We start from the raw sequence: 26577 nt of genomic DNA, 5'->3' as shown, positions 1-26577 counted from the left end.
ATGCTGTCTGTGTGGGTGGACTGTGATGTGTATTCCCGAGGAACTTAAAACTTGCTACCCTCTCCACTACTGTTCCATTGATGTGGATAGGGGGGTGTTCCCTCTGCTGTTTCCTGAAGTCCACAATCATCTCCTTAGTTTTGTTGATGTTGAGTGTGAGGTTATTTTCCTGACACCACACTCCGAGGGCCCTCACCTCCTCCCTGTAGGCCGTCTCGTCGTTGTTGGTAATCAAGCCTACCACTGTTGTGTCGTCCGCAAACTTGATGATTGAGTTGGAGGCGTGCGTGGCCACGCAGTCGTGGGTGAACAGGGAGTACAGGAGAGGGCTCAGAACGCACCCTTGTGGGGCCCCAGTGTTGAGGATCAGCGGGGTGGAGATATTGTTGCCTACCCTCACCATCTGGGGGTGACCCGTCAGGAAGTCCAGTACCCAGTTGCACAGGGCGGGGTCGAGACCCAGGGTCTCGTGCTTGATGACGAGCTTGGAGGGTACTATGGTGTTAAATGCCGAGCTGTAGTCGATGAACAGCATTCTCACATAGGTATTCCTCTTGTCCAGATGGCTTCGCGAAAGTCATATTCTTGGTCGTACTGATGGTGAGTTGACGCTGCTCTTATATTCAGTAGTTCTTCTCGACTGTATGTAATGAAACCTAAGATGACCTGGGGTACTAATGTAAGAAATAACACGTAAAAAACAAAAAACTGCATAGTTTCCTAGGAACGCGAAGCGAGGCGGCCATCTCTGTCGGCGCCGGTTGGTGGAGTGCTACAGAGATGGTTGTCCTTCTGGAAGGTTCTCCCATCTCCACAGATAAATTATGGAGCTCTGTCAGTGACCATCGGGTTCTTGGTCACCTCCCTTACCAAGGCCCTTCTCCCCTGATTGCTCAGTTTGGCCGGGCAGCCAGCTCGAGGAAGTCTTAATGGTTCCAAACTTCTTCCATTTAAGAATTGAGGCCACTGTGATCTTCAATGGTGCATAAATGTTTTGGTAACCTTCCCCAGATCTGTGCCTCGACATAATCCTGTCTCGGAGCTCTAAGGAAAATTCCTTTGAACTCATGGCTTGGTTTTTGCTCTGACTTGCACTGTCAACTGTGGGACCTTAGACAGGTGTGTGTGCCTTTCCAAATCATGTCCAATCAATTGAATTTACCACAGGTAGACTCCAATCAAGTTGTAGAAAAATTGGAAATAGGATGCATCTGAAGTCAATTTCGAGCCTCATTTTGAGCCTGAATACATATGTAAATACGTTTTTTTTATTTTACGTTTATTTTTTAAATCCTTAACCTGTTTTCGCTTCGTCATTATGGGGTATTGTTGATGAGGATTAAAAAAAATCCATTTTAGAATAAGGCTGTAACAAAATGTGGAAATAATGTGGGAATACTTTCCGAATGAACTGTATACCATGGCTTTAATTGAACTAATTTGATGGTAGAAATGTGTTCAACATCCACTGAAGTAGCTAGCAAGTTTACTAGATAGGACAGTAGTTGTCTTGGCAACCAAACAAACAGACCTGCTAGTTTAGCTAACCAACCATCAGTCCAAGCTTCCTATTATGAAAATTGAAATAACAATGCCAATAATGTTTTCAATTTGACATTTACTTGCAAAAGCAGCTCAAACATAGAACATGTAAGAATAAACTATATCCATATATTTTTCTACTGTGCAAATAGACTCTGCGTCATAGGGAAATGATGTACACTCTAGATGTACACTCTTTAAGCCAATCAGAAATGAATATTCAACAAAGCCATTGTATACAACAAAGCCCCCCTCCCCCCCAAAACAAATATTTTTTCAGAACAAATCATGTGGTCAATAAAAAAATAAAAAATGTTAATGTGACACTGTATATTACATGAGTTTTATTATATGGAAATGTGACGTGCACATTTGGACTCACAGGTGTTTAGCTTGCTTGTATGACATCAACACAATATTTATTGTAGTCCTCTTAATTTACAGCATTTCCCTCACTCAGACAACAAAACATTTGCAAAAGTTGCCCAATTAGCAGGAGGATGGGGGCAACTTCTTGTAACGAGTGGTGCTCAAGTTCAGAAGACTGTCAGTCAAAACCCATACAGAGCTGTGAAGTGGAGGCCCTGAGCTCTGACAATATGTATAGCATGTTACTGGTACAGCCACTACAGTCCAATTTAGGTGCTTATCAGTGTCTAAACCTGCCATTTTCAACCCGTATTACAGGATGTAAAGGGTTAAACGAGGAATAGGGCAGAAATGTTGTCATAGAAAGACATTCCCTTGGTTCATTCTGCGTGTGTGTGTGTGTGTGTGTGTGTGTGTGACACATTAGATGTGGACAGCAGCTTGCAGAGGCCTAGCCCCGCCCCTTCTGAGAACTCTTCCAGTGTCGAGCTGTTAGCCCCTCCCCCTCAGCAGAACGCATGGGTCTTATTCGAAGAGAAGCCCTGGCCCTCGCCCAATCCGCAGTCGCAGGTAAAAGGTAATTACTCGCTCACTATCGCTTTCTAGCTCTGTAGAATTCTATACATTGTGAAAGGGACTCTCGCATACTCTGTATACTTGCAAAAATATCCTTTATTAAAAGTACACAGGTTTTGGTCACAGGTTCCCCCTATCATGATGATTTGGTCACCTCCTATTTCTCCTTCTGTTCTTCCTCTTCCCTACCGTCCCTCTTGTCTCCATCCATGCTTTGATCTCCTCCACTGTTTTCTTCTCCTCTGTTGTTTTTGCTTTGTTTCTCCCAGTCATCTTCGTCTTAACACGAATGTCTCCCTCCTCTTCTCTCTCCTTCATCTCCACCTCCCTCTGTGTTCACTCGTCCTACTCCTTAGTATTTATCGCTGCCTTCCTTCCTTCTCCACCCTCCTCCTCTTCACCTCTGGCGTCTCCCTTGAAAACGACAGACCGAGATAGGCGGCTGTTGTCTATCCAGTGCAGTAGAGAATGCTGGGTAATGGCACCATACTCGATGGCTGCCACCCAGGAGTGTACAGTATGTGTTGCTCTCTCTGCTGGTCTCTGAAGTGGTGCACTAACACACACTAACACGACACAGTCAGCACCAACACACACCAAGACTGAAAAGTAGCCATTATACCACACATACCCACATGGGGGGGGGGGGTGAATCAGGGAAATTGATTGCAATCTCCAATTATTTGATCTTTAGAAAATTGAAAAACATGTATTTTTGTATAGTGTACACGACCAACGTTAAAATCACAGAATCGTAATTGCAACAAAACATTATAACCATAGTTTAATTATTTTTTTGTGGTTGTTTATGGAAGTCATTCTTGATGACCAAAACGGCATTTAAACTAGCAGACAATCATCGTTGGTATTGGGGGTATCTATGCCCCATACTCATTTGTAAAAGTCTTAGTTAACAAAGAGTACATACTCCCATTGAGTCATTAGAACACTAGCTAACTGCATGTAACTGAACATTTTCTGGGGGGCTTGGTCATTACCTAATGCAGCGGCTATGACTGAAGCCAAACGAGCGTTGTCTTGGGGGTTGGTTTAATGTGTGTGTCTCTTGTGTGTGTTCACACATGGAAAGTGTTTATACATTCAGTCGCTCAGCCTTTCACACCAAAAAAAATGTAAACTCAACACGCAACAATTTCAAAGATTTTACAGATTTACAGTTCAGGAAATCAGTCAGTTGAAATAAATTAATTAGGCCTTAATCTATGGATTTCACATAACTGGGAATACAGATCTGGATCTGTTGGTCACAGATACCTTAACAAAACAACAAATAGGGACATGGATCAGAAAACCAGTCAGTATCTGGTGTGACCACCATTTGCCTCATGCAGTGCAACACATCTCCTTCGCATAGAGTTGATCAGGCTATTGATTATTGCCTGTGGAATGTTGTCCTACTCCTCTTTAATATCTGTGTGAAGTTGCTGGATATTGGCGGGAACTGGAACACGCTGCCGCACATGTCGATCCAGAGCTTCCCACAATTGCTCAATGTGTGACATGTCTGGTGAGTATGCAGGCCATGGAAGAACTGGGACATTTTCAGCTTCCAGGAATTGTCTACCTCTGCATGTGACATGAGACTGTGCATTATCATGCTGATACGTGAGGTGATGGCGGCGGTTGAATGGCATGACAATGGGCCTCAGGATGTCGTCATGGTATCTCGGTGCATTCAATATGCCATTGATAAAATGCAATTGTGTTCATTGTCCCTAGCTTATGCCTGCCCATACCATAACCCCACCGCCAACATGGGGCAGTCTGTTCACAACGTTGACATCAGCAATCCGCGCGCCCACACGACGCCATGCATGCCGTCTGGCCGGTACTGTTGAAAGCTGGCATTCATCTGTGAAGAGCACACTTCTCCAGTGTGCCAGTGGCCAGCGAAGGTGAGCATTTGCCCACTGAAGTCAGTTATGATGGCAAACTACAGTCCGGTCATGGGCCTGGTGAAGTTGACGAGTACCCAGATGAGCTTCCCTCAGACGGTTTTTGACAGTTGTGCAGACATTCTTTGGTTGTGCAAACCCACAGTTGTCCGGGGGGGGGCTGGTCTCAGATGATCATGCCGGTGGAGAAGCTGGATGTGGAGGTCCTGGGCTGGCGTGGTTACACTTGGTTTGCGATTGTCAGTCCGGTTGGACGTACTGCCAAATTCGCTAAAAGGACATTGTAGGCAGCTTATGGTAGAGAAATGAAAATGAATTTCTCTGGCAACAGCTCTGGGGAACAGTCCTGCAGTCAGCATGTGAAATTGCACGCCCCCTCATGACTTGATATGCCACACCTGTCAGGTGGATGGATTATCTTGGCAAAGGAGAAACGCTCACTAACAGGGTGTAAACATTTGTGCGCAACATTTGAGAGAAATACGCTTTTTGTGCTTATGGAACATTTCTGTGATCTTTTATTTCAGCTCATGAAACGTGGGACCAACACTTTACATATTGCGTTTATATTTTTGCTCATTATAGAATCGTTCCATACTCCAAGTCGATATTTGCGTCTTAAGAAGGTATGCCCCTCCTGGTCAGAAATCCCGATCTACGGTTTGCAATGCTCCCACGTAGGGAAATAGGGCCTGGAAGAAGAGCCCAGTGGCTTCAGGCTACTCGGCGTGTGAAATGTGGGGAACCGGTGTCCAAGTATGCTACACGTAGCTATGTGTGTGGAAAACATTTCATCACAGGTAAGACATTTTAACTTGTTTAGTATAGTCTGTATCTCCACTCACTACTTGTAGCTATATAGTCTGTTGTTGGTCTTGGCTAGCTCAATGTTCCGGCCGGTAGCTAGCTAGCACTCACTCGTGGCAGCTCGCACCGCCATAAATGGGGCATAAGGGAAGCCCTACAATATTATGTTTGCCTAAGTAGTGAGGAGGCTCGGGAGCAGGCCGTGTTGAAAGGTCATCTGTAGACATGTTGTACTTTTCTTACATTTTGAAATGGTCTAAAACAAGAAGACAATGTTTTTCTGAACTTTGTTTTCTGTTATGAGGAATCTCCTTTATATGAATCTGTATTTCTAAGGCATTCTGGTAGATTGAGTTATTATTGTAGGTTCAAGTACAGATAAATAGATGGCCCTCTCATATTAATTACAGACGTGTTAATTAAAATCTCCACAGCCAATGATCAACAGCAAAGGGGGTTGAATGACACTCCTATACATTGGTTTATTTATGTGGTAAAAAAAAATAAGTATAGTGTTTGCGTGTTTATGATAGTGTGTGTAACCATGTGTCTCTGCCTCTTTGTCAGGTACTTCTAGACACAGTGTCTGTTCCACGGCCAGTTTCTGGAGTGCCGTCCCGCCCTCAGAGAGCAGCTGGACCCAATCAGAACCAGGCTCAGTCTGGACCACACAATCAGGGAAGAGCTCTGTGAGCATGGGGGCGTCATCTTGTGATCTTCCCTCCCTAAACGCAGAGGAACGGCACAATGAGTCGTCATCCCGACCCCAGTCACCCAGTGAGTATGCACGTACACACACACACACACACACACACACACACACACACACACACACACACACACTTGTTGGGAAATAGTTAGTTATTGGGAAAGAGTATTTGACCTCTAAGCCCCTCAGGTGTGCTACAGAAAGGAAGTGGGCAATGGTAGTCATAGATTGCTGCCTACTTAAATTATTAGATAAGGTACACACACACACACACACACACACACACACACACACACACACATTGCGCTTACAAGACCACACCTTCCTCTGACTCTCTCCCTGTCTGTGACTCAGCTCAATTGCTTTCAGCCACTCCCTCTGTCAGAAACAGAGAAGGGGAAGGGAGAGAAGAGGTAAGGAGAGGGGAATGAATTTAGAGGAGAGCAGAGTCCAGCGGCCTGCTCCCTAAGGATGAGGGAGCTTAGAAGGAAGTTTGGTAGGGATGAGGAGGACATGACTTATACTGGGTGGGACAGCGAGAAGCTGCCTTAGATATAATGTTTTTCTATCCACGTTGAATTGATTTGCTACAGTAAGTCACACAGAAAAGTGAAGTAAAGCATGTGTTGGAACCGCTAGGAATAGTGTTTGAGGAAATGTTCTATGTGTTTAGGGATGTGGTCTGTTCTTGCTGGTATATTTCAACAGAAAAGAGAGAGACTAAGGGAGAAATCTCAGGCTGATGGGACACGCACGCGCAAGTTTCCATAGAGACAGGGTTAGAGGGGACAGAGTCTTGGCGAGTTGAATATTTCTCTTGATGAGATAAATGGGCTTGTCCTCATAGCCGGTCTCTCTCTCTCTCTCACTCACTCACTCACACACACACACAGACACACACACACACACAAGAATGCTGTTAATTAAATGCAGCGCACTATTCAATACCATAGTGCCCTCGAAGCTCATCACTTAGCGAAGGACCCTGGGATTTAACACCTCCCTCTGCAACAGGATCCTGGACTTCCTGACGGGCCTCCCCTAGCTGGTGAGGGTAGGCAACAGCATATCTGCCCCGCTGACCCTCAACTCCGGGGCCCCTGAGGGGTGTGTGCTTAGTCCTCTCCTGTACTCCCTGTTCACCTACGACTCAAACACCATTAAATTTGCCGACGGCGGTAGGCCTGATCACAGTGAGACAGCCTACAGGCAGGAGGTCGGAGACCTGGCAATATGGTGCCAGGACAACAACCTCTCCCTTAACGTCAGCAAGACAAAGGAGCTGATTGTGGACTACAGGAAATGGAGAGCCGAGCAATATTTGCTATTTATTTGCTATTTTTCTTACATTTTAACTCTGCATTGTTTGGAAAGGGCTTGTATGAGGCCAGTGGTGACTTTAAAACAGTTATAGTTTAATGGCTGTGATGGGATAAAACTGAGGATGGATCAACAACATTGTAGTTACTTGACAATACTAACCTAAAAGACAGAGTGAAAAGAAGGAACAAAAGAAGGAATAAAAAATATTTCAAAACATGCATCCTTTTTTGTAGTAAGACGCTAAAGTAAATCTGCAACAAATGTGACAAAGAAATTAACTTAATGTCCTGAGTACAAAGCATTATGTTTGGGTAAATCCAACACATCACTGAGTACCACTTTTCATATTTTCAAGCATGGTGGTGGCTTCATCATTTTACGGGTATCCTTGTCATTGGGGTGGACTCGTTTTTTTTTAGGATAAAAAGAAACAGAATAACACTAAGCACAGGCAAAATCCTAGAGGAATACCTGATTCAGTCTGGTTTCCAACAGACACTTGGAGAAAAATTCCCCTTTCAGCAGGACAATATTGTAAAAAAACAATGCCAAATATATGGACTTGCTTAAGAGATAACGTTGAATGTTCTTGGGTGGCCTAGTTACAGTTTCGACTTAAATCATCTTGAAAATCTATAGCATGCCTTCATAATGGCTGTCTGGCAATGATCAACAACCAACTCGACAGAGCTTGAAGAATTTTAGAAAGAATAATGTGCAAATATTGTACCATCAGGTGTACAAAGCTCTTAGACTTACCCAGAAAGACTCACAGCTCTAATTGCTGCCAAGGGTGATTCTAGCATGTATTGACTCAGGAGTGTGAATACTTATGTAAATTAGATATTTCTGTATTTAATTTTCAATAAAGTTGCACACAAAAATAATACATGTTTTCACTCTGTCATTATGGGGTATTGTGTGTAGGTGGGAGAGAGAAATACTTAATACATTTTGAATTCAAGGCTGTAACACAACAAAATGTGGAATAAATCAAGGGGTATGACTACTTTCTGAAGCCACTAAGTATTCAATCTTTCTCTCACTCACCCTCTTTCTCTCACTCTTTCATGATATGTTCATTTTCTCTTCCCGGTTCCCCTCTGTCGCTCCCTTTTTTTCTCTCACTCTCTCTCTCATTAATCCTTCCATAACTAAGCAGTAGTGTTAACAGGAAGTGGATTTGTCTGTTGATATGATTATTGTGTATACCCGTCTGGAGCACTAGAGACTCCCAACGTGTGGCTGGCTGCGTCTCAATAGTCTCCTCTCATGGTCTCCTTTCCTTTTAATAGACAGATGAGGAGAGAAAAACACTTTTGATTATTGAGATACAACTTTAATGTTGACTGAGAAGTTCTATATTATATGGAACAGACTGCCTTATCTTCTGTCTCTTCTCTGGAGTAACCTAGTCCTAGTATACGAGACAAGGGAAAGACACACACACACATTCCCAGCAAGAGGGGAAGGAAGCGTTGAAGTGGCTGCTTCTTCTTTCTTAATGAGGGGTTGTGACAGAACTTTTGTTGTTTTGGAGGGAAGGGTGGTAATTATCCCTGTGTTTATGGTGGAAATTGGACAGTGGGAGAGGTGTGTGTATATCTCTGTCATTCTAAACTGCGCTACACTAGTAATAATTCTCTGACAGATGTGTGAGGTTCGGGGCAGAAGTTTTTGCGAGTGTGTGTGTCCATGAATTATGGATTGTGTGTGTTCAGCTCTGCTTGTCAGTTCAGCTAGGAAGGCAGCCTTAACAGGGAGAGACATAGTAGAGGAGACTAGAGATGCACAGTCTGGCTCACACTCACTCAATCACTTACTCACTACCACAATGGTTTGGGGCGAGTTCCAACATGAAAATATAGGTTGTCCCGTTACACCGAATCCTCCACCCCTCCCCTGTAATTACCTTTTCCCTAGAGCACTATTTATTTTTTATTTAACCTTTTATATAACCAGTAAGGGCTCATTGAGATTTGAAATCTCATTTTCAAGCGCGTCCTGGGCAAGATAGGCAGCACCAAGTCATTACACAATTACAGACAGACAACATGAAAAACTACAAGTAATCCAGTAAGAACAATAGAATTCACAAGAGTATAACAAAATCATAAACCAGCAAATTAAAAACATTGACGGGTCAGGGAATCAGCCTCAAAATTCTTCTTCAGTGATTTAAAAACACCAATCGGGACAAGTTCTTCCAGTTTAAAAGTATTTTGTAAGGCGTTCCAAGCCGATGGCGCAGAGTACATAAAAGCCCTTTTACCAAATTCAGTACGGGCGTTTGGAACAGTTAGCAGGATAAAGTCCTGTGAACGAAGAGATTACCCATCACATTTCTGAACAATAAAAATGGCCAAGTAAAATGGTAGTAAACCCAAAATTGCTTTGTAAATAGAAGTATACCAGTGACTGAGCCTACGAGTGACTAGAGAAGGCCAGCCAACCCTGGTATATAAGGTGCAGTGGTGCGTAAGGATTTTGCAGTTTAAAATAAATCTCAATGTGCCATGGTAAAGGGTGTCAATTGATCTCAAACACTGAGCGAAAGCATTCATATATAAAATATCCCCATAGTCTAGTAAAGGCATATACAGTGCCTTGCGAAAGTATTCGGCCCCCTTGAACTTTGCGACCTTTTGCCACATTTCAGGCTTCAAACATAAAGATATAAAACTGTATTTTTTTGTGAAGAATCAACAACAAGTGGGACACAATCATGAAGTGGAACGACATTTATTGGATATTTCAAACTTTTTTAACAAATCAAAAACTGAGAAATTGGGCGTGCAAAATTATTCAGCCCCTTTACTTTCAGTGCAGCAAACTCTCTCCAGAAGTTCAGTGAGGATCTCTGAATGATCCAATGTTGACCTAAATGACTAATGATGATAAATACAATCCACCTGTGTGTAATCAAGTCTCCGTATAAATGCACCTGCACTGTGATAGTCTCAGAGGTCTGTTAAAAGCGCAGAGAGCATCATGAAGAACAAGGAACACACCAGGCAGGTCCGAGATACTGTTGTGAAGAAGTTTAACCTCTTGATTCTAGCCATCCCGGATCCGGGATCGTGAATACAGCCTCAAGCTCATTACCATAACGCAACGTTAACTATTCATGAAAATCGCAAATGAAATGAAATTAATATGCTAGCTCTCAAGCTTAGCCTTTTGTTAACAACACTGTCATCTTAGATTTTCAAAATATGTTTCTCAACCATAGCAAAACAAGCATTTGTGTAACAGCTAGCGCAGCTAGCGTAGCATTTAGCGTTAGCATCAGCAGGCAACATTTTCACAAAAAACAGAAAATCATTCTAATAAAATCATTTAACTTTGAAGAACTTCAGATGTTTTCAATGAGGAGACTCTCAGTTAGATAGCACATGCTCAGTTTTTCCTGAAAGATTATTTGTTTAGGAGAAATCGCTCCGTTTGGTGCGTCACGTTTAGCTACGAAAAAAACCTGTATCCAGGAGTGTAATTATCCCCGCAGCTCATTAGCATAACACAACGTTAACTATTCATGAAAATCGCAAATGAAATGAAATTAATATGCTAGCTCTCAAGCTTAGCCTTTTGTTAACAACACTGTCATCTCAGATTTTCAAAATATGCTTCTCAACCATAGCAAAACAAGCATTTGTGTAACAGCTAGCGCAGCTGGCATAGCATTTAGCGTTAGCATCAGCAGGCAACATTTTCACAAAAAACAGAAAATCATTCAAATAAAATAATTTACCTTTGAAGAACTTCAGATGTTTTCAATGAGGAGACTCAGTTAGATAGCAAATGCTCAGTTTTTCCTGAAAGATTCTTTGTTTAGGAGAAATCGCTCCGTTTGGTGCATCACGTTTGGCTACCAAAAAAACCCGAAAAATCAGTCATCAAAACGCAGAACTTTTTTCCAAATTAACTCCATAATATTGACTGAAACATGGTAAATGTTGTTTAGAATCAATCCTCAAGGTGTTTTTCACATATCTCTTCATGATATATCGTTCATTGAAAGCCTCCTCTCTCCTCTCAATCACTGGATGACTGCGTGCAGCTTGTAGATTACGCACCAATTTAGACAAAGGACACCGGGCGGACCCCTGGTAAATGTAGTCTCTTATGGCCAATCTTCCAATGATATGCCTACAAATACGTCACAATGCTGCAGACACCTTGGAGAAACGATAGAAAGGGCAGGCTCATTCCCGGCGCATTCACAGCCATATAAGGAGACAATGGAAAACAGAGCCTCAAAAATTCTGCCCATTTCCTGGTTGAAGTTTCATCTTGGTTTCGCCTGTAGCTTGAGTTCTGTGGCACTCACAGATAATATCTTTGCAGTTTTGGAAACGTCAGAGTGTTTTCTTTCCAAAGCTGACAATTATATGCATAGTCGAGCATCTTTTCGTGACAAAATATTGCGCTTAAAACGGGCACGTTTTTTTATCCATAAATTAAAAGAGCGCCCCCTATATCCAAGAAGTTAAAGCCGGATTTGGATACAAAAATATTTCCCAAGCTTTAAACATCCCAAGGAGCACTGTGCAAGCGATAATATTGAAATGGAAGGAGTATCAGACCACTGCAAATCTACCAAGACCTGGCCGTCCCTCTAAACTTTCAGCTCATACAAGGAGAAGACTGATCAGAGATGCAGCCAAGAGGCCCATGATCACTCTGGATGAACTGCAGAGATCTACAGCTGAGGTGGGAGACTCTGTCCATAGGACAACAATCAGTCGTATATTGCACAAATCTGGCCTTTATGGAAGAGTGGCAAGAAGAAAGCCAGTTCTTAAAGATATCCATAAAAAGTGTTATTTAAAGTTTGCCACAAGCCACCTGGGAGACACACCAAACATGTGGAAGAAGGTGCTCTGGTCAGATGAAACCAAAATTGAACTTTTTGGCAACAATGCAAAACGTTATGTTTGGCGTAAAAGCAACACAGCTCATCACCCTGAACACACCATCCCCACTGTCAAACATGGTGGTGGCAGCATCATGGTTTGGGCCTGCTTTTCTTCAGCAGGGACAGGGAAGATGGTTAAAATTGATGGGAAGATGGATGGAGCCAAAATACAGGACCATTCTGGAAGAAAACCTGATGGAGTCTGCAAAAGACTTGAGACTGGGATGGAGATTTGTCTTCCAACAAGACAATGATCCAAAACATAAAGCAAAATCTACAATGGAATGGTTCAAAAATAAACATATCCAGGTGTTAGAATGGCCAAGTCAAAGTCCAGGCCTGAATCCAATCGAGAATCTGTGGAAAGAACTGAAAACTGCTGTTCACAAATGCTCTCCATCCAACCTCACTGAGCTCGAGCTGTTTTGCAAGGAGGAATGGGAAAACAATTCAGTCTCTCGATGTGCAAAACTGATAGAGACATACCCCAAGCGACTTACAGCTGTAATCGCAGCAAAAGGTGGCGCTACAAAGTATTAACTTAAGGGGGCTGAATAATTTTGCACGCCCAATTTTTCAGTTTTTGATTTGTTAAAAAAGTTTGAAATATCCAATAAATGTCATTCCACTTCATGATTGTGTCCCACTTGTTGTTGATTCTTCACAAAAAAATACAGTTTTATATCTTTATGTTTAAAGCCCGAAATGTGGCAAAAGGTCGCAAAGTTCAAGGGGGCCGAATACTTTCGCAAGGCACTGTACATGTAGCTGATACTAGCCTCCTTCTGGCTTCAAAAAGAAAAACAGGTCTTATTCCTAAAATAAAATCCCAACTTCAATTTTTTTGTAAGTTGTTGAATATGAAATTTAAAGAGAGGCCGTCATCAATTAAAATTCCAAGATATTTATGATGTTACAGTTTTAATCTCATTGCCCTGACAGATAGTAATAGGTGAAAGGTTCAGAGATATATTTCTTTCTTTAGAAAACACCATTAGTTGAGTTTTGTCAGTATTGAGTATAAGCTTCAATTGACACAAGGTATGTTGAACAGTATAAAAAGCAGTTTGGAAAGATTTTGTGACACACGAGGAACAACAATAAATAACAATGTCATCAGCATAAAAGTGAAGTTGTGCATTTTGCACATTTTTGTCTAAATTATTATATAAATAGTGAATAAGAGGGGACCAAGTACAAAGCCCTGGGGCACACGATTACAGACAGACAATTTAGCAGACATGCGCCCATCAACTTGAGTGCACTGAGTTCTATCAGACAGATAGTTAGCAAACCATGCAACTGCATGCTCTGAAAGACCTACACCCGACAACCTCTGCCTCGGTATAGCATGATCAACTGTATCAAAAGCCTTAGAGAGATTAATAAAAAGTGAGACACAGTGCTGTTTTTTGTCAAGGGCTTCAGTGATATAATTTAAAACCTTAATTGCTGCTGTAATTATGCTATGCTTCTTCCTGAAGCCCGATAGGTATATTGATAAAATAGAGTTAGTGTATAAAAACTCTTTTAGCTGTTTACTCACAAGGTTTTCAAGTATTTTCACGAGGGGTGACAGCTTTTGAGATTGGGCTATAATAATTTAATGAGTTGGATCTCCCCCTTTTAAAAATACTGATTTCCAGATCTTTGGAATGTCATTACATTCCAGGGTTAGATTGAACAGATATGTAAGTGGTCCAGCTATGAAACCAGCTGCCAGATTTAAAAAGCACCTAACATAATGCTTCCTTTTGACTAGAGCTCAGTGCCACTCATTTTGGTTTGGCACCTGTGTCTGTCACACATTCAGTGAGGCACCTCACTAAAACGTTCAGAAATACACTGCTCAAAAATATAAAGCGAACACTAAAATAACACATTCATCCTCTGAATGAATGAAATATTCTTACTAAACACTTTTTTCTTTACATAATTGAATGTGCTGACAACAAAATCACACAAAAATGATCAATGGAAATCAAATTTATCAACCCATGGAGGTCTGGATTTGGAGTCGCACTCAAAATTAAAGTGAAAAACCACACTACAGGCTGATCCAACTTTGATGTAATGTCCTTAAAACAAGTTTTAAAAAAAACAGTAGTGTGTGTGGCTGCCACGTGCCTGTATGACCTCCCTACAACGCCTGGGCATGCTCCTGATGAGGTGGCGGATGGTCTCCTGAGGGATCTCCTCCCAGACCTGGACTAAAGCATCCGCCAACTCCTGGACAGTCTGTGGTGCAACGTGGCGTTGGTGGATTGATTGATGTGCCATCCTGGATGAGCTGCACTACCTGAGCCACTTGTGTGGATTGTAGACTCCGTCTCATGCTACCACTAGAGTGAAAGCACCGCCAGCATTCAAAAGTGACCAAAACATCAGCCAGGAAGCATAGGAACTGAGAAGTGGTCTGTGGTTATCACCTGCAGAACCACTCCTTTATTGGGTGTGTCTTGCTAATTTTCTATAATTTCCACCTGTTGTCTATTCCATTTGTACAACAGCATGTGAAATTTATTATCAATCAGTGTTGCTTCCTAAGTGGACAGTTTGATTTCACAGAAGTGTGATTGACTTGGAGTTACATTGTGTTGTTTAAGTGTTCCCTTTATTTTTTTGAGCAGTGTATATTGAGCAGAACAGACATGCCTCTCTTGACATGTAGAGTTAAGGAATCATGTCAGTTCTAATCATGACATGTCTATGCAACAATCAGTATGCAGTTGAAGTCGGAAGTTTACATACACCTTAGCCAAATACATTTAAACTCAGTTCTTCACAATTCCTGACATTTAATCCTAGTAAAAATTCCCTGTTTTAGGTCAAGTTAGGATCAGTTATTTTAACAATGTGAAATGTCAGAATAAAAGTACAGAGAATGATTTATTTCAGCTTGTATTTCTTTCATCACATTCCCAGTGGGTCAGAAGTTTACATACACTCAATTAGTATTTGGTAGCATTGCCTTTAAATTGTTTAACTTGGGTCAAACGTTTCAGGTAGCCTTCCACACGCTTCCCACAATAAGTTGGGTGAATTTTGGCCCATTCCTCCTGACAGAGCTGGTGTAACTGAGTCAGGTTTGTAGGCCTCCTTGCTCGCACACACTTGTTCAGTTCTGCCCACAAATTTTCTCTGGATTGAGGTCAGGGCTTTGTGATGGCCACTCCCAATACCTTGACTTTGTTGTCCTTCAGCCATTTTGCCACAACTTTGGAATTATGCTTGGGGTCATTGTCCATTTGGAAGACCCATTTGCGACCAAGCTTTAACTTTCTGACTGATGTCTTGAGATGTTCCTTCAATATATCCACATAATTTCCCTTCCTCATGACGACATCTATTTTGTGAATTGCACCAGCCCCTCCTGCAGCTAAGAACCCTCACAACATGATGCTGCCACCCCCGATGTTCACTGTTGGGATGGTGTTCTTTGACTTACAAGCCTCCCCTTTTTTCCTCCAAACATAACGATGGTCATTATGGGAAAACAGTTCAGACTTGAGAACATTTCTCCAAAAAGTACAATCTTTGTCCCCATTTGCAGTTGCAAACCCTAGTCTGGCTTATTTTTATGGCGGTTTTGGAGCAGTGGCTTCTTCCTTGCTGAGCGGCATTTCAGGTTATGTCGATATAGGACTCGTTTTACTGTGGATGTAGATATTTTTGTACCTGTTTCCTCCAGCATCTTAACAAGGTCATTTGCTGTTGTTCTGGGATTGATTTGCTCTTTTCACACCAAAGTACGTTCATCTCTAGGAGACTGAACACGTCTCCTTCCTGAGCGGTATGACAGCTGCGTGGTCCCATGGTGTTTATACTTGCGTGCTATTGTTTGTACAGATGAACGTGGTACCTTCAGGCATTTGTAAATTGCTCCCAAGTCAATCAGAAGCTTCTAAAGCCATGACATCATTTTCTGGCATTTTGTGAAATAATCTGTCTGTAAATAGTTGTTGGAAAAATGACTTGTCATGCACAAAGTAGATGTCCTAACTGACTTGCCAAAGCTATAGTTTGTTAACAAGACATTTGTGGAGTGGCTGAAACACTTAGGTTGGAGTCATTAAAACTTTTTTATGTAAACTTCCGACTTCAACTGTATGTAGCACCCACCTGAACGGAACAGTTTGTGTGTGTGTGTGAAGGGTGTTGTGTGTGAAGGGTGTTGTGTGTGTGAAGGGTGTGGGACATTATTATAATGGGGAAAAACTGAGTAACTAGTACTCAAAATTATAGCAGGAACAGATTAGCCATGGGATGTCCTGAGGTTCTCAGAGTCCCTATAGATCCCTGCAGGGGGCCACTACCAACATTTTAAAGACTGACCTTTGACCTCAGGTTTGACCTTTTGACATTCAGGTTCACTTTAAAATGAGTGTGCGGGTGGGGGTGCTGCAAATATTTTCGATGGATACAGTAAATGCACAATTTTTACTTTGTAATTTTAGTCATTTAGCAGACACTCTTTTCCAGAGAGACTGACAGGAGCAATTAGGGGAGGGTTTCCCAAACTTGGTGGTGGGACTTGGGACCCCAAGTGGTGAACATTTAGTTCAGCTGTGTCGTGCCAGGGTAAAAAAACTAAATATACACCCCTTGGGGTCCTCAGGACTGAGTTTGGGAAATGCTGAATTATGGTAAAATGCCTTGCTCAAGGGCACATCAACAGATTTCTGACCTAGTCGGCTCGGGGATTCGAACCAACCTTTTGGTTATTGGCCCCAAGCTCTTAACCGCTAGGCTACCTGCCGAAATTCACACACCAATAGCGTTCGCTGGCCCGAGAGTTCTTAGCAACTCTGAATGTAATTTGCACCGATTTTACAAATGGACTCGTGAAAAATGTTGGCTGTCAGACGTCTACAGCAGGTGGTCCCTAAAAAAGAGCATGCTGAACGATCGGCAGATGAACGCGAGATCCACTTTCGGTGCGATGTGTGCGAGCCTTAAGTCCCTGTTGCTGACTGTACTGCTCAAGAATGGAGCGCATGGTTAACGCCTGCTAAGGTACACACACTTGCGCACGCACACACACACACACGTAATATGCATGTGTAGACCCATGCTCATAGATCAACTACTACACAGGTAAGCAACCAGCGGAGGCGTAGATTAAAAGGCTGACGGACTGTTTAACTCACGAATGTAAGTAGTGAGAGAAAGGGAGAAAAGGGAAGGTAAATAGTGAAGGGAAGTAGTTTGAACGAGAGAAAGCGAATTAGAAAGAGACATGGAGAGAGTGTGGGGAAAATGTGAAAAGAGAGAGGGGCAGAGATTTGAGGTAAATATAGAGAGAATAGGTAGAAGAAAGGTACGAGAGAGAGGACCCGAACAAAGTAAACAGAGAAAGAGGGAGAAGTAGGCAGGCTCCTACCCGCTCCTACATGCCCCTGTTGAACTATGCAGGGTGGCTGCTGAGTCACATGACCTGACCTACAGCCAGCACTATGGAACAGCAGGGAACTCCTCTCCCTAGTCCGCCTTTCATCCAGCTCACGCGCACACACCCGACAGACCACACACTCCTTTACTGTGATACTACTTGGTGAGCGACACTTCATTTTCTTTTGCGCATCTTTGACTAGTTATTTTCTTTTGTCTTCACTCCTTTAGTTACATCTTTGCAAGGTGTGTGGTGTGTATGTGTTTGGAGGGGGTAGTGTGAAGTGTAGTGTAAGTGTGTAATGTTTGGTTGGAGTGGTTTGCTGTCTTTGTTTGCAGTGTGTGAGTGAATGATCCTGCTGGGTAGCCTTTCCTGCGTAAATGTCCTTGACTTGAGAGTGTGAGAATAGAAGACGAATCAATTGTGAAAAGCCTTATTGTTGTGTTCTTTGCTCTGCCACGTTAGTTGCTGATATAACGGAAACGTCTCTCCTGTCTTCTGAGATAGCTAAACCGGAGGGAGAGAACAGGGTAGACGGAGGGAGTGAATGAGAGAGATCTGCTGAGAGAGTGAGTGGGTGCGTGTGTGTGTGTGTGTGTGTGTTTCTAAATTCCCACTCTGTTAAGTCCTGATGAAGTTTTAGAGGGGTGTTCTCTCTCTCTCTCTTTCGTGCCACTGAGTCTTCATTGTGGTCTCTACTTGGCAAGACAGCCTGATCATCTGGTGCTTAGCAACAGGAGCCAGTCTTTTCACAGGGTCTTAGTCCACTGTTGATGAATAATGACACCCTCCCTCCCATCTCTATTGCTGTCTCGCGGCTGGTCGCTGAAGCAAGAGGTGTGTGTGTGTTTGTGCGCATGTGTGTGTACACTTTGCAGTCAATACAAAGCAAATGAAACTAAAACTAGTTAAAGGGATGTGATATCAGTTATTCAGCGACATGTTATTAAACTGCGCGTGTGCGTGTGTGTGTGTGTGTGTGTGTGTTATATGTGCCCAAGTTCTATTAGCCGAATGTACGGGATACGCATGGTATACATCGTCCAACAAAGTACTTATGTGAAGGATCCTTCTCAACAATACAACAACAATAAAAGATAAGAATATGAACATAAAGTAAATGGCTCAATAGAATAGAATAAACGTTTTAGCATAAATATAATAACTTATAGTCCAATATTTACACGTGTATTGGGGAAGGGGAGGATGTGTATAAACTGAGCATTACAAGAGTCTGGTAGCAGCAGTTACGATATATGTGTGTGTGTAGCATGAATGTATATGTCTGTATATTGTGTTCTGTTGGCTGTATTCAACGGCAGTGGATAATGTATGTGTGCGTGTCTGTGTGTTAGTAGACTACCATTTGGCAGCCGGTCAGGTGCTGTAAATTTCCACTTTCCCAGTAATCCTCTCCTCTCCCCCAGTCTGGCTGGTTACCTCTGTCTTTCTTTCCTTCTGTTTCTCTCTCTGTCTCAACATGAACATGAAGAGACTTGTCCTCCAGAGCTCACGACTGCCACAGAAGTAGCCACAGTAGTTCACATACTTCTTAGGTGGTGTCGGCGGCACTCAAATATTGTCTCCCTCTTCCCTGTCCTCCCTTTATCTCCTCCTCTCTCCAGCCCACAGATACCCGATAAGTCACCACGGCTCAGCAGCTCACCCATTTGCTTTTGTTTATCCAAAGAAGTCTAAAGCCCCATTTTTTTACCTGGTCCTAACATGTCCTTTGTCTTGATCCTGTCCACATTCTGATTGTGGCCACATTTTTAGAACGGTGTAGAGGATTAAAAGACGCATTGTGATCAGGTCTTCCTGACCACCTCCAGAGGTAGTCGTGCACACGTTGTCTGGATATCTTACATGTGTAGACAGATCTGGACAGTGAAACAATTTAAATGATAGTTTATCCTGCCTTCTAAAATCATCGATATGTGTCTTAAAATGTATAGAGGTAGACCAGAAGCCACATCCCTTATTGGCAGATGAGTGGCAACCCTGATTAGAAGCAGCTGCTGGTCATCGGTTGTTCACCTGTGTTCCCTGTAAATGCTGTTTTGAATTAAAGAGTTGTACCTACACATTGAAGAAGGCTGGAAAGCCAAAACATCTGTGTATGCTATCCCTCCTGCAATGGAAAAATATACAGTTTGAAGTCGGAAGTTTACGTACACTTAGGTTGGAGTCATTAAACTCGTTTTTCAACCACTCCACACATTTCTTGTTAACAAACTATAGTTTTGGCAAGTCGGTTAAGACATCTACTTTGTAATTTTTCCAACAATTGTTTACAGACAGATTATTTCACCTATAATGTCAGGAATTGTGAAAAACTGAGTTTAAATGTATTTGGCTAAGTCGTATGTAAACTTCCGACTTCAACTGTGTATATATACCTTAGCCAAATACATTTAAACCCAGTTTTCACAATTCCTGACATTTAACCCTTGTTTAACTTGGGTCAACAAGCATTTCGGGTAGCCTTCCACAAGCTTCCCACAATAAGTTGGGTGAATTTTGGCCCATTCCTCCTGACGGAGCTGGTGTAACTGAGTCAAGTTTGTAGGCCTCCTTGCTCACACACTCTTGTTCATTTCTGGCCACAAATTTTCAATAGGATTGAGGTGAGGGCTTTTGTGATGGCCTCTCCAATACCTTGACTTTGTTGTCCTTAAGCCGTTTTGCCACGACTTTGGAAGTATGCTTGGGGTCATTGTCCATTTGGAAGACCCATTTGTGACCAAGGTTTAACTTTCTGACTGATGTCTTGAGATGTTGTTTCAATATATCCACATAATTTTCCTTTCTCATGATGCCATCTATTTTGTGAATTGCACCAATCCCTCCTGCAGCGAAGCACCCCCACAACATGATGCTGCCACCCTCATGCTTGACGGTTGGGATGGTGTTCTTCTGCTTGCGAGCCCCCCCTTTTTCCTCCAAACATAACGGCTAAACAGTTCTATTTTTGTTTCATCAGACCAGAGGACATTTCTCAAAAAAGTATGGTCTTTGTTCCCTCGTACAGTAGTCTGTTTTTTTTATGGCAGTTTTGGAGCAGTGTCTTCTTCCTTGCTGAGCGGCCTTTCAGGTTATGTCGATATAGGACTCGTTTTACTGTGGATATAGATACTTTTGTACCTGTTTCCTCCAGCATCTTCACAAGGTCCTTTTCTGTTGTTCTGGGATTGATTTACACTTTTCGCACTAAAGTACGTTCATCTCTAGGAGACAGAACGCGTCTCCTTCCTGAGCGGTATGACAGCTGTGTGGCCCCATTCAGGCGTTTGGAAATTGCTCCCAAGGATGAACCAGACTTGTGGAGGTCTACATTTTTTTTCTGAGGTCTTGGCTGATTTCTTTTGATTTTCCCATTATGTCTAGCAAAGAGGCACTGAGTTTGAAGGTAGACCTTGAAATATATCCACAGGTACACCTCCAATTGACTCAAAATATGTCAATTACCCTATCAGAAGCTTCTAAAGCCATGACATTTTTTCCCTGAAGTTTCCAAGCTGTTTAAAGGCACATTCAACTTATTGTATGTAAACTTCTAACCCACTGGAATTGTGATACAGTGAATTATAAGTGAAATAATCTGTCTGTAAACAATTGTTGGAAAAATGACTAGATGTCCTAACCAACATGCCAAAACTATAGTTTGTTAACTAGAAATTTGTGGAGTGGCTGAAAAACCAGTTTTAATGACTCCAACCTAAGTGTATGTAAACTTCCGACCTCAACTTTGTATATATACAGTACCAGTCAAAAGTTTGGACACACCTACTCATTCAAGGGATTTTCTTTATTTTGCTATTTTCTACATTGCAGAATAATAGTGACGACATCAAAACTCTGCCATAACATGTAGTAACCAAAATGATGTAGTAACCAAAAAAGTGTTAAACAAATCAAAATAGGTTTTATGTTTGAGATACTTCAAAGTAGCCACCCTTTGCCTTGATGTCAGCTTTGCACACTCTTGGCATAAAATTAATTCTGAAACTCACAGGCAGCCAGTGCAGAGACCTTAAAACCGGTGTAATATCTGCTCTCCATCTGGTCTTGGTCAGTATCTGTGCTGCAACATTCTGTATGTTTTGCAGTTGACCAATGCCTTTCTTGGGAAGACCAGACAGGAGAGTATTACAATAGTCAAGCCTGCTTGTAATAAAAGCATGGATGAGTCTCTCTGTATCAGCCTGAGAGAGAAATGTTTGCAAATTGGCAATGTTCCTAAGCTATTTTGTTCACATTGCTAATGTGTGATTTGAAATTGAGTTCAGAATCTAAAATAACAGCTCGGTTTTTTTACCTGGTGTTTTATCTTTATTGCCTGTGAATTAAGATGTGCGGCCAGATTCTCTCTGTGCTTTGGCTCCAACAATAAGTACCTTGGTCTTGGTTTAGCTGGAGGAAGTTGTGAGCCATCCAAGTATTTAAATCACTAATACAGTCTAATTTATCCGTGGAGCTAAAATCCTGTCGTGACACTGGATTGTGAAGTTGTGTATCGTCTGCGTCGCAGTAAAAATCAATGCTATGTGTTCTGATGACTATGTCAAGGGGCAACATATATATAAACTGAACAGTACAAGACCCAAAATGTAACCTTGTGGAATGCCACATGTGATTTGTATTTTCTCTGGGTTATGTTCACTATGGGTGACAAACTCTCAACCGGTTAAATAGGTCCTGAACCAATTTATAACTGGACTGGAGAGGCCAACTCACCTCTCCAGTCTGTCCAGAATGACACCATGGTCAAGTGTCGAATGCAGCACTTAAATCCAAGAGTACAAGATCAGAGAGCGGTTTGGCATCTGTGTTGGCGCTAAGATCATTTACCACTTTAAGTAAGGTCGAGAGTTTGAGAGTTTGTCTATGCTGTGGTGTGCCTGAAAATCAGATTGGAATTTTTCAAAAATACATTTGGCACTTATTGAAAAAATTATTTTTCAAGAATGGACGTTTGGATATTGCTAAAAGCTGAAGAATCAAGATGACTTTTCTTCAGAAGGGGTTTCACCATAGCAGTTTTCAGTGCAGTGGGGAAAGTTCCTGTGAACAGGGAGTGATTTAACAATGGCTTGTAATTCATCAGATATGCAATTAACAACTGTTTTGAAGAAGGTGGTGGAAGTAGCATCTCAAGAAGGGAGGTAGAAGGCTTACATTGTGATATCACTTTCCTGAGCATTTCTGTGTTAACCAGGGAAAATAACTCCATAGTGCCTTTACGTGATAGGCTAGGGCACATACCATCAAACTTCTCATCATGTCTTGCTTGACAGATACCCAGCCTAATGTTTTTTATATTATCTCTGAAATATGCCTCAAACTCATCACATTTAGATGTCGTGAAAAGTTCACACAGGTTTGCAGGGGTAGGATTTATCAGGCCATTAATGTTCGAAGCACGCACTCAGATTATTCTGATTTATTAGCGATCAACTTGAGCCCGTCTGGCATTTCTAATTGTCTTGTTATATATGCCAAGTTGCTCTCTCAGAATATCCTAATGGACCTGCAACTTTGACTTTCTCCACTTCCGCTCTGCCTTTCTGCAATTTCTCCACGATCATCCAAGGGGGTTCTCTGTTTGGATGTGTCCTTTTTTCAACTTTACTGGAGCTTCAATGGTCACCCTTTAATTTGCTATTAATGTTATTAACTAAATCATCACAAGGAAGGCAGAATAGGTGGAGGAGTATTATTTACACACTCAGTAAAATCTGTAGCAACTTCAGAGGTCAGATAGCGTTTTTTAATAATGTGTTCAGATTTACCCTGTACAAGGTAGTAAAAATCCAGTGGTGATCAGATAAAGCAACATCAACATTAGAGGATGTGTTAATAGAAAGCCCCTTGTTAATAACCAGGTCCGGTAAAAAGCCCCTTGGTAATAACCAGGTCCGGTAGAAAGCCCCTTGGTAATAACCAGGTCCGGTAGAAAGCCCCTTGGTAATAACCAGGTCCAGAGTATGTCTGCGGTTATGGGTGGGTCCAGTAACTTGGGATTAGGACGTGCATAGTGAGTAGTGCAAGAAGGGATTCCTGTAGAGGGCCCAACAGCAGTGAATCATGGGTAATGTAGTGTGAATGGGGTGAATAGACTACAAAGGCAGCAGCTAGTTGAAAGCCCAGTGGATTCGTATTGTGTTGGTTTGAATGGAGCCTTGTTGTATTGTAGGGTTAGTTAGCTTGCCTGGGGGAACTGTGAATTGTGAGGATGTCGGGTATGTATCTCTATGTCAACATGACCTTGGAGCCTCAACAACCTTGCATGGCCTTGTGTGTGTCTATGTGTGTCCCTCTGCTTGGCAAATTAGTTTGCCACACTCGTACAGCAGAGTTCGGCCTGCATTGTCTGTGCTCAGAGGCCGAACATTTATCCTCTCTCTGTCTCTCTCTCTCCTCCCTATTTCTCGCTCTTCTCCCTATCTCTCCCTCCCTCTCTTCTTCCTCGATCTCTTCTCTCTTCCCCCCTCTCTCTCCTTCTCTCCTTTATCTCTCTTATCCTCTCTCACGCTCTCCCTCTCTATTAGAACAGAGCGTGGAAGACTGATACATTCTGAGTGGAGGAATGTAGTGAGGGGAAAGAGAGAAAGGAGAAGACATTCAGGTCACTCACAAGGAGCCTTGATACTAATCTATAAAAAAAGAAACAGACGGACTGACAGACAGAAAACGTAGGCCACACTGGGATATCTCATTTTGTACTAATTGGTATATATGTTCAACTTTTAGTAAAGGTCTAAAGGAATTCCTTAGCAATTTTACAACAGTTGGGTTCCTTCAGGTCAAATGTGGTTTTCCTCCGCTTTTCCTTTTGAATGTAGGCAATCTATAGTATGTAGTAGAAGTTTAGAGAGCGGTATGGGGAAGACCTGTGGCTGCTGACACAGAGGAATTCGACCAAACACAATTTCCAGAGTCAGCGATCCTATTGTGATTGTACAATATGCGCACACGCACGCAAACATGCGCACACACACACAAACATGCGCACACACACACATACGCGCGCACAGTATAAACATTCAGCCCCCTCCTGTACTCCCTGTTCACCCATGACTGCGTGGCCACAGGTCAAACTCAATCATCAAGTTTTCTGATGACATAACAGTGGTAGGCCTAATTACCATCAATGATGAGATAGCGAGAGCCCTGGTGGAGTGGTGCCAGGAAAATAACCTCTCCCTCAACGTCAACAAAATGAAGGAAAGGATTGTGGGTGACAGGAGACAGCAGAGAGAGCACGCCCCTATCCACATCAACAGGGCTGCAGTGGAGAGTGTGAAAAGCTTCAAGTTCCTCGGAGTGTATGTCACCGACGACGTGAAATGGTCCATTCGCACAGACAGTATGGTGAAAAAGGCGCAACAGCACCTTTTCAACCTCATGAGGCGGAACAAATTTGGCTTGGCCCATAAGACCCTCACAAACTTCTACAGATGTACCATTGATGTACCATGTCGCTCTAGATCACCCTGTATATCACCCGGGCTATATCATCATACTGTTTTAACCACTACATATGTAAATACTGTATTCTAATCATGGATCATCCTATATAACTACTGCTGTACACAACTTTTCTATTCATATACTGTCTAAACACACCATTCTATTATACAAAACATTAAGGACACCTACTCTTTCCATGACATAGACTGACCAGGTGAATCTAGGTGAAGGCTATGGTCCCTTATTGCTGTCACTTGTGAAGTGTGAGGGGGTCCAAATACTGGGAGGGGGGCTTTTGGTCATGTAGTGCATAGGTATACAGCGCATTCGGAAAGTATTCAGAACCCTTGACTTTTTACACATTTTGTTATATTACAGCCTTCTTCTAAAATGTATTCAATTATTTGTTTCCTCGTCAATCTACACACAATACCCCATAATGACGAAGCAAAAACAGGTTTGTTCAAGTATTTGCTAGTTTATTAAAAATAAAAACTGAAATATCATATTTACATAAGCATTCAGACCCTTTACTCTACTTTGTTGAAGCACCTTTGGCAGTAATTACAGCCTTGAGTCTTCTTGAGTATGACGCTACAAGCTTGGCACATCTGTATTTGGAGAGTTTCTCCCATTTTTTTTCTGCAGATCTTCTCAAGCTCTGTCAGGTTGGATGGGGAGCGTTGCTGCACAGCTATTTTCAGGTACCTCTTTGTCTCGATCCCGACTAGTCTCCCAGTTCCTGCCTCTGAAAAACATCCCCACAGCATGATGCTGCCACCACCATGCTTCACTGTAGGGATGGTGCCAGGTTTCCTCCAGACTTGACACTTGGCATTCAGACCAAAGAGTTCAATCTTTGTTTAATCATATGAGAGAATCTTGTTTCTCATGGTCTGAGTCTTTAGGTGCCTTTTGGCAAACTCAAAGTGCGCTATCATGTGCCTTTTACTGAGGAGTGGCTTCCGTCTGGCTACTCTACCATAAAGGCCTGGTGGAGTACTGCAGGGATGGCTGTCCTTCTGGAAGATTCTCCCATCTCCACAGGGGAACATTAGAGCTCTGTCAGAGTGATCATAGGGTTCTTGGTCACCTCCCTGACCAAGGCCCTTCTCCCCCGATTGCTCAGTTTGTAATGTGACAAAATGTAGAAAAAGTCAAGGGGTCTGAATATTTTACGAATGCACTGTATGTATGTCTCTCTCAATTCAATTTCAATTTAAGGGATATATTGGCATGGGAAACATATGTTTACATTGCCAAAGCAAGTGAAATAGATAATAAACACATTTGAAATAAACAATAAATAAAAAATAACAGCAAACATTACACCCACAAAAGTTCCAAAAGTATAAAGACATTTCAAATGTCATATTATGTTCAAATAGTTAAAGTACAAAGGGGAAAATAACCAATGCAGAAGCACGGTGGCTAGGAAAAACTCCTGAAAAAGGAACCAGGCTCTGAGGGGTGCTTAGTCATCTTCTAGCTGTGCCAGATGGAGATTCTAAGTATAAGTACATGGCCATACGTGTCCAGCAGGGTCAAATAA

The 26577-nt window shown here is 42.3% G+C and overlaps 1 protein-coding gene across 5 annotated transcripts in view; it reads left to right on the top strand.

The window, feature by feature from the left end:
* Positions 1-26577, top strand: part of ston2 (stonin 2) — a 51583-nt gene that overhangs the window by 13388 nt on the left and 11618 nt on the right. The window contains exons 3-4 of one of the 5 annotated variants that reach the window (XM_024436842.2): positions 2339-2488; positions 5778-5987. In XM_024436842.2, the coding sequence (XP_024292610.1) occupies positions 2339-2488; positions 5778-5987 (360 nt within the window). Of the gene's footprint in view, positions 1-2338; positions 2489-4901; positions 5204-5777; positions 5988-17438; positions 17715-26577 lie in introns of those variants that run through there. The other 4 variants (XM_024436844.2, XM_042329813.1, XM_024436843.2 and 1 more) reach the window with 4 other exon arrangements.

Source organism: Oncorhynchus tshawytscha, linkage group LG11, assembly GCF_018296145.1.
Source record: "Oncorhynchus tshawytscha isolate Ot180627B linkage group LG11, Otsh_v2.0, whole genome shotgun sequence".
Lineage (NCBI taxonomy): Eukaryota > Metazoa > Chordata > Actinopteri > Salmoniformes > Salmonidae > Oncorhynchus > Oncorhynchus tshawytscha.
Note: the sequence above shows the minus strand (reverse complement) of the source record. Positions and strands in the feature narration are given on the sequence as shown.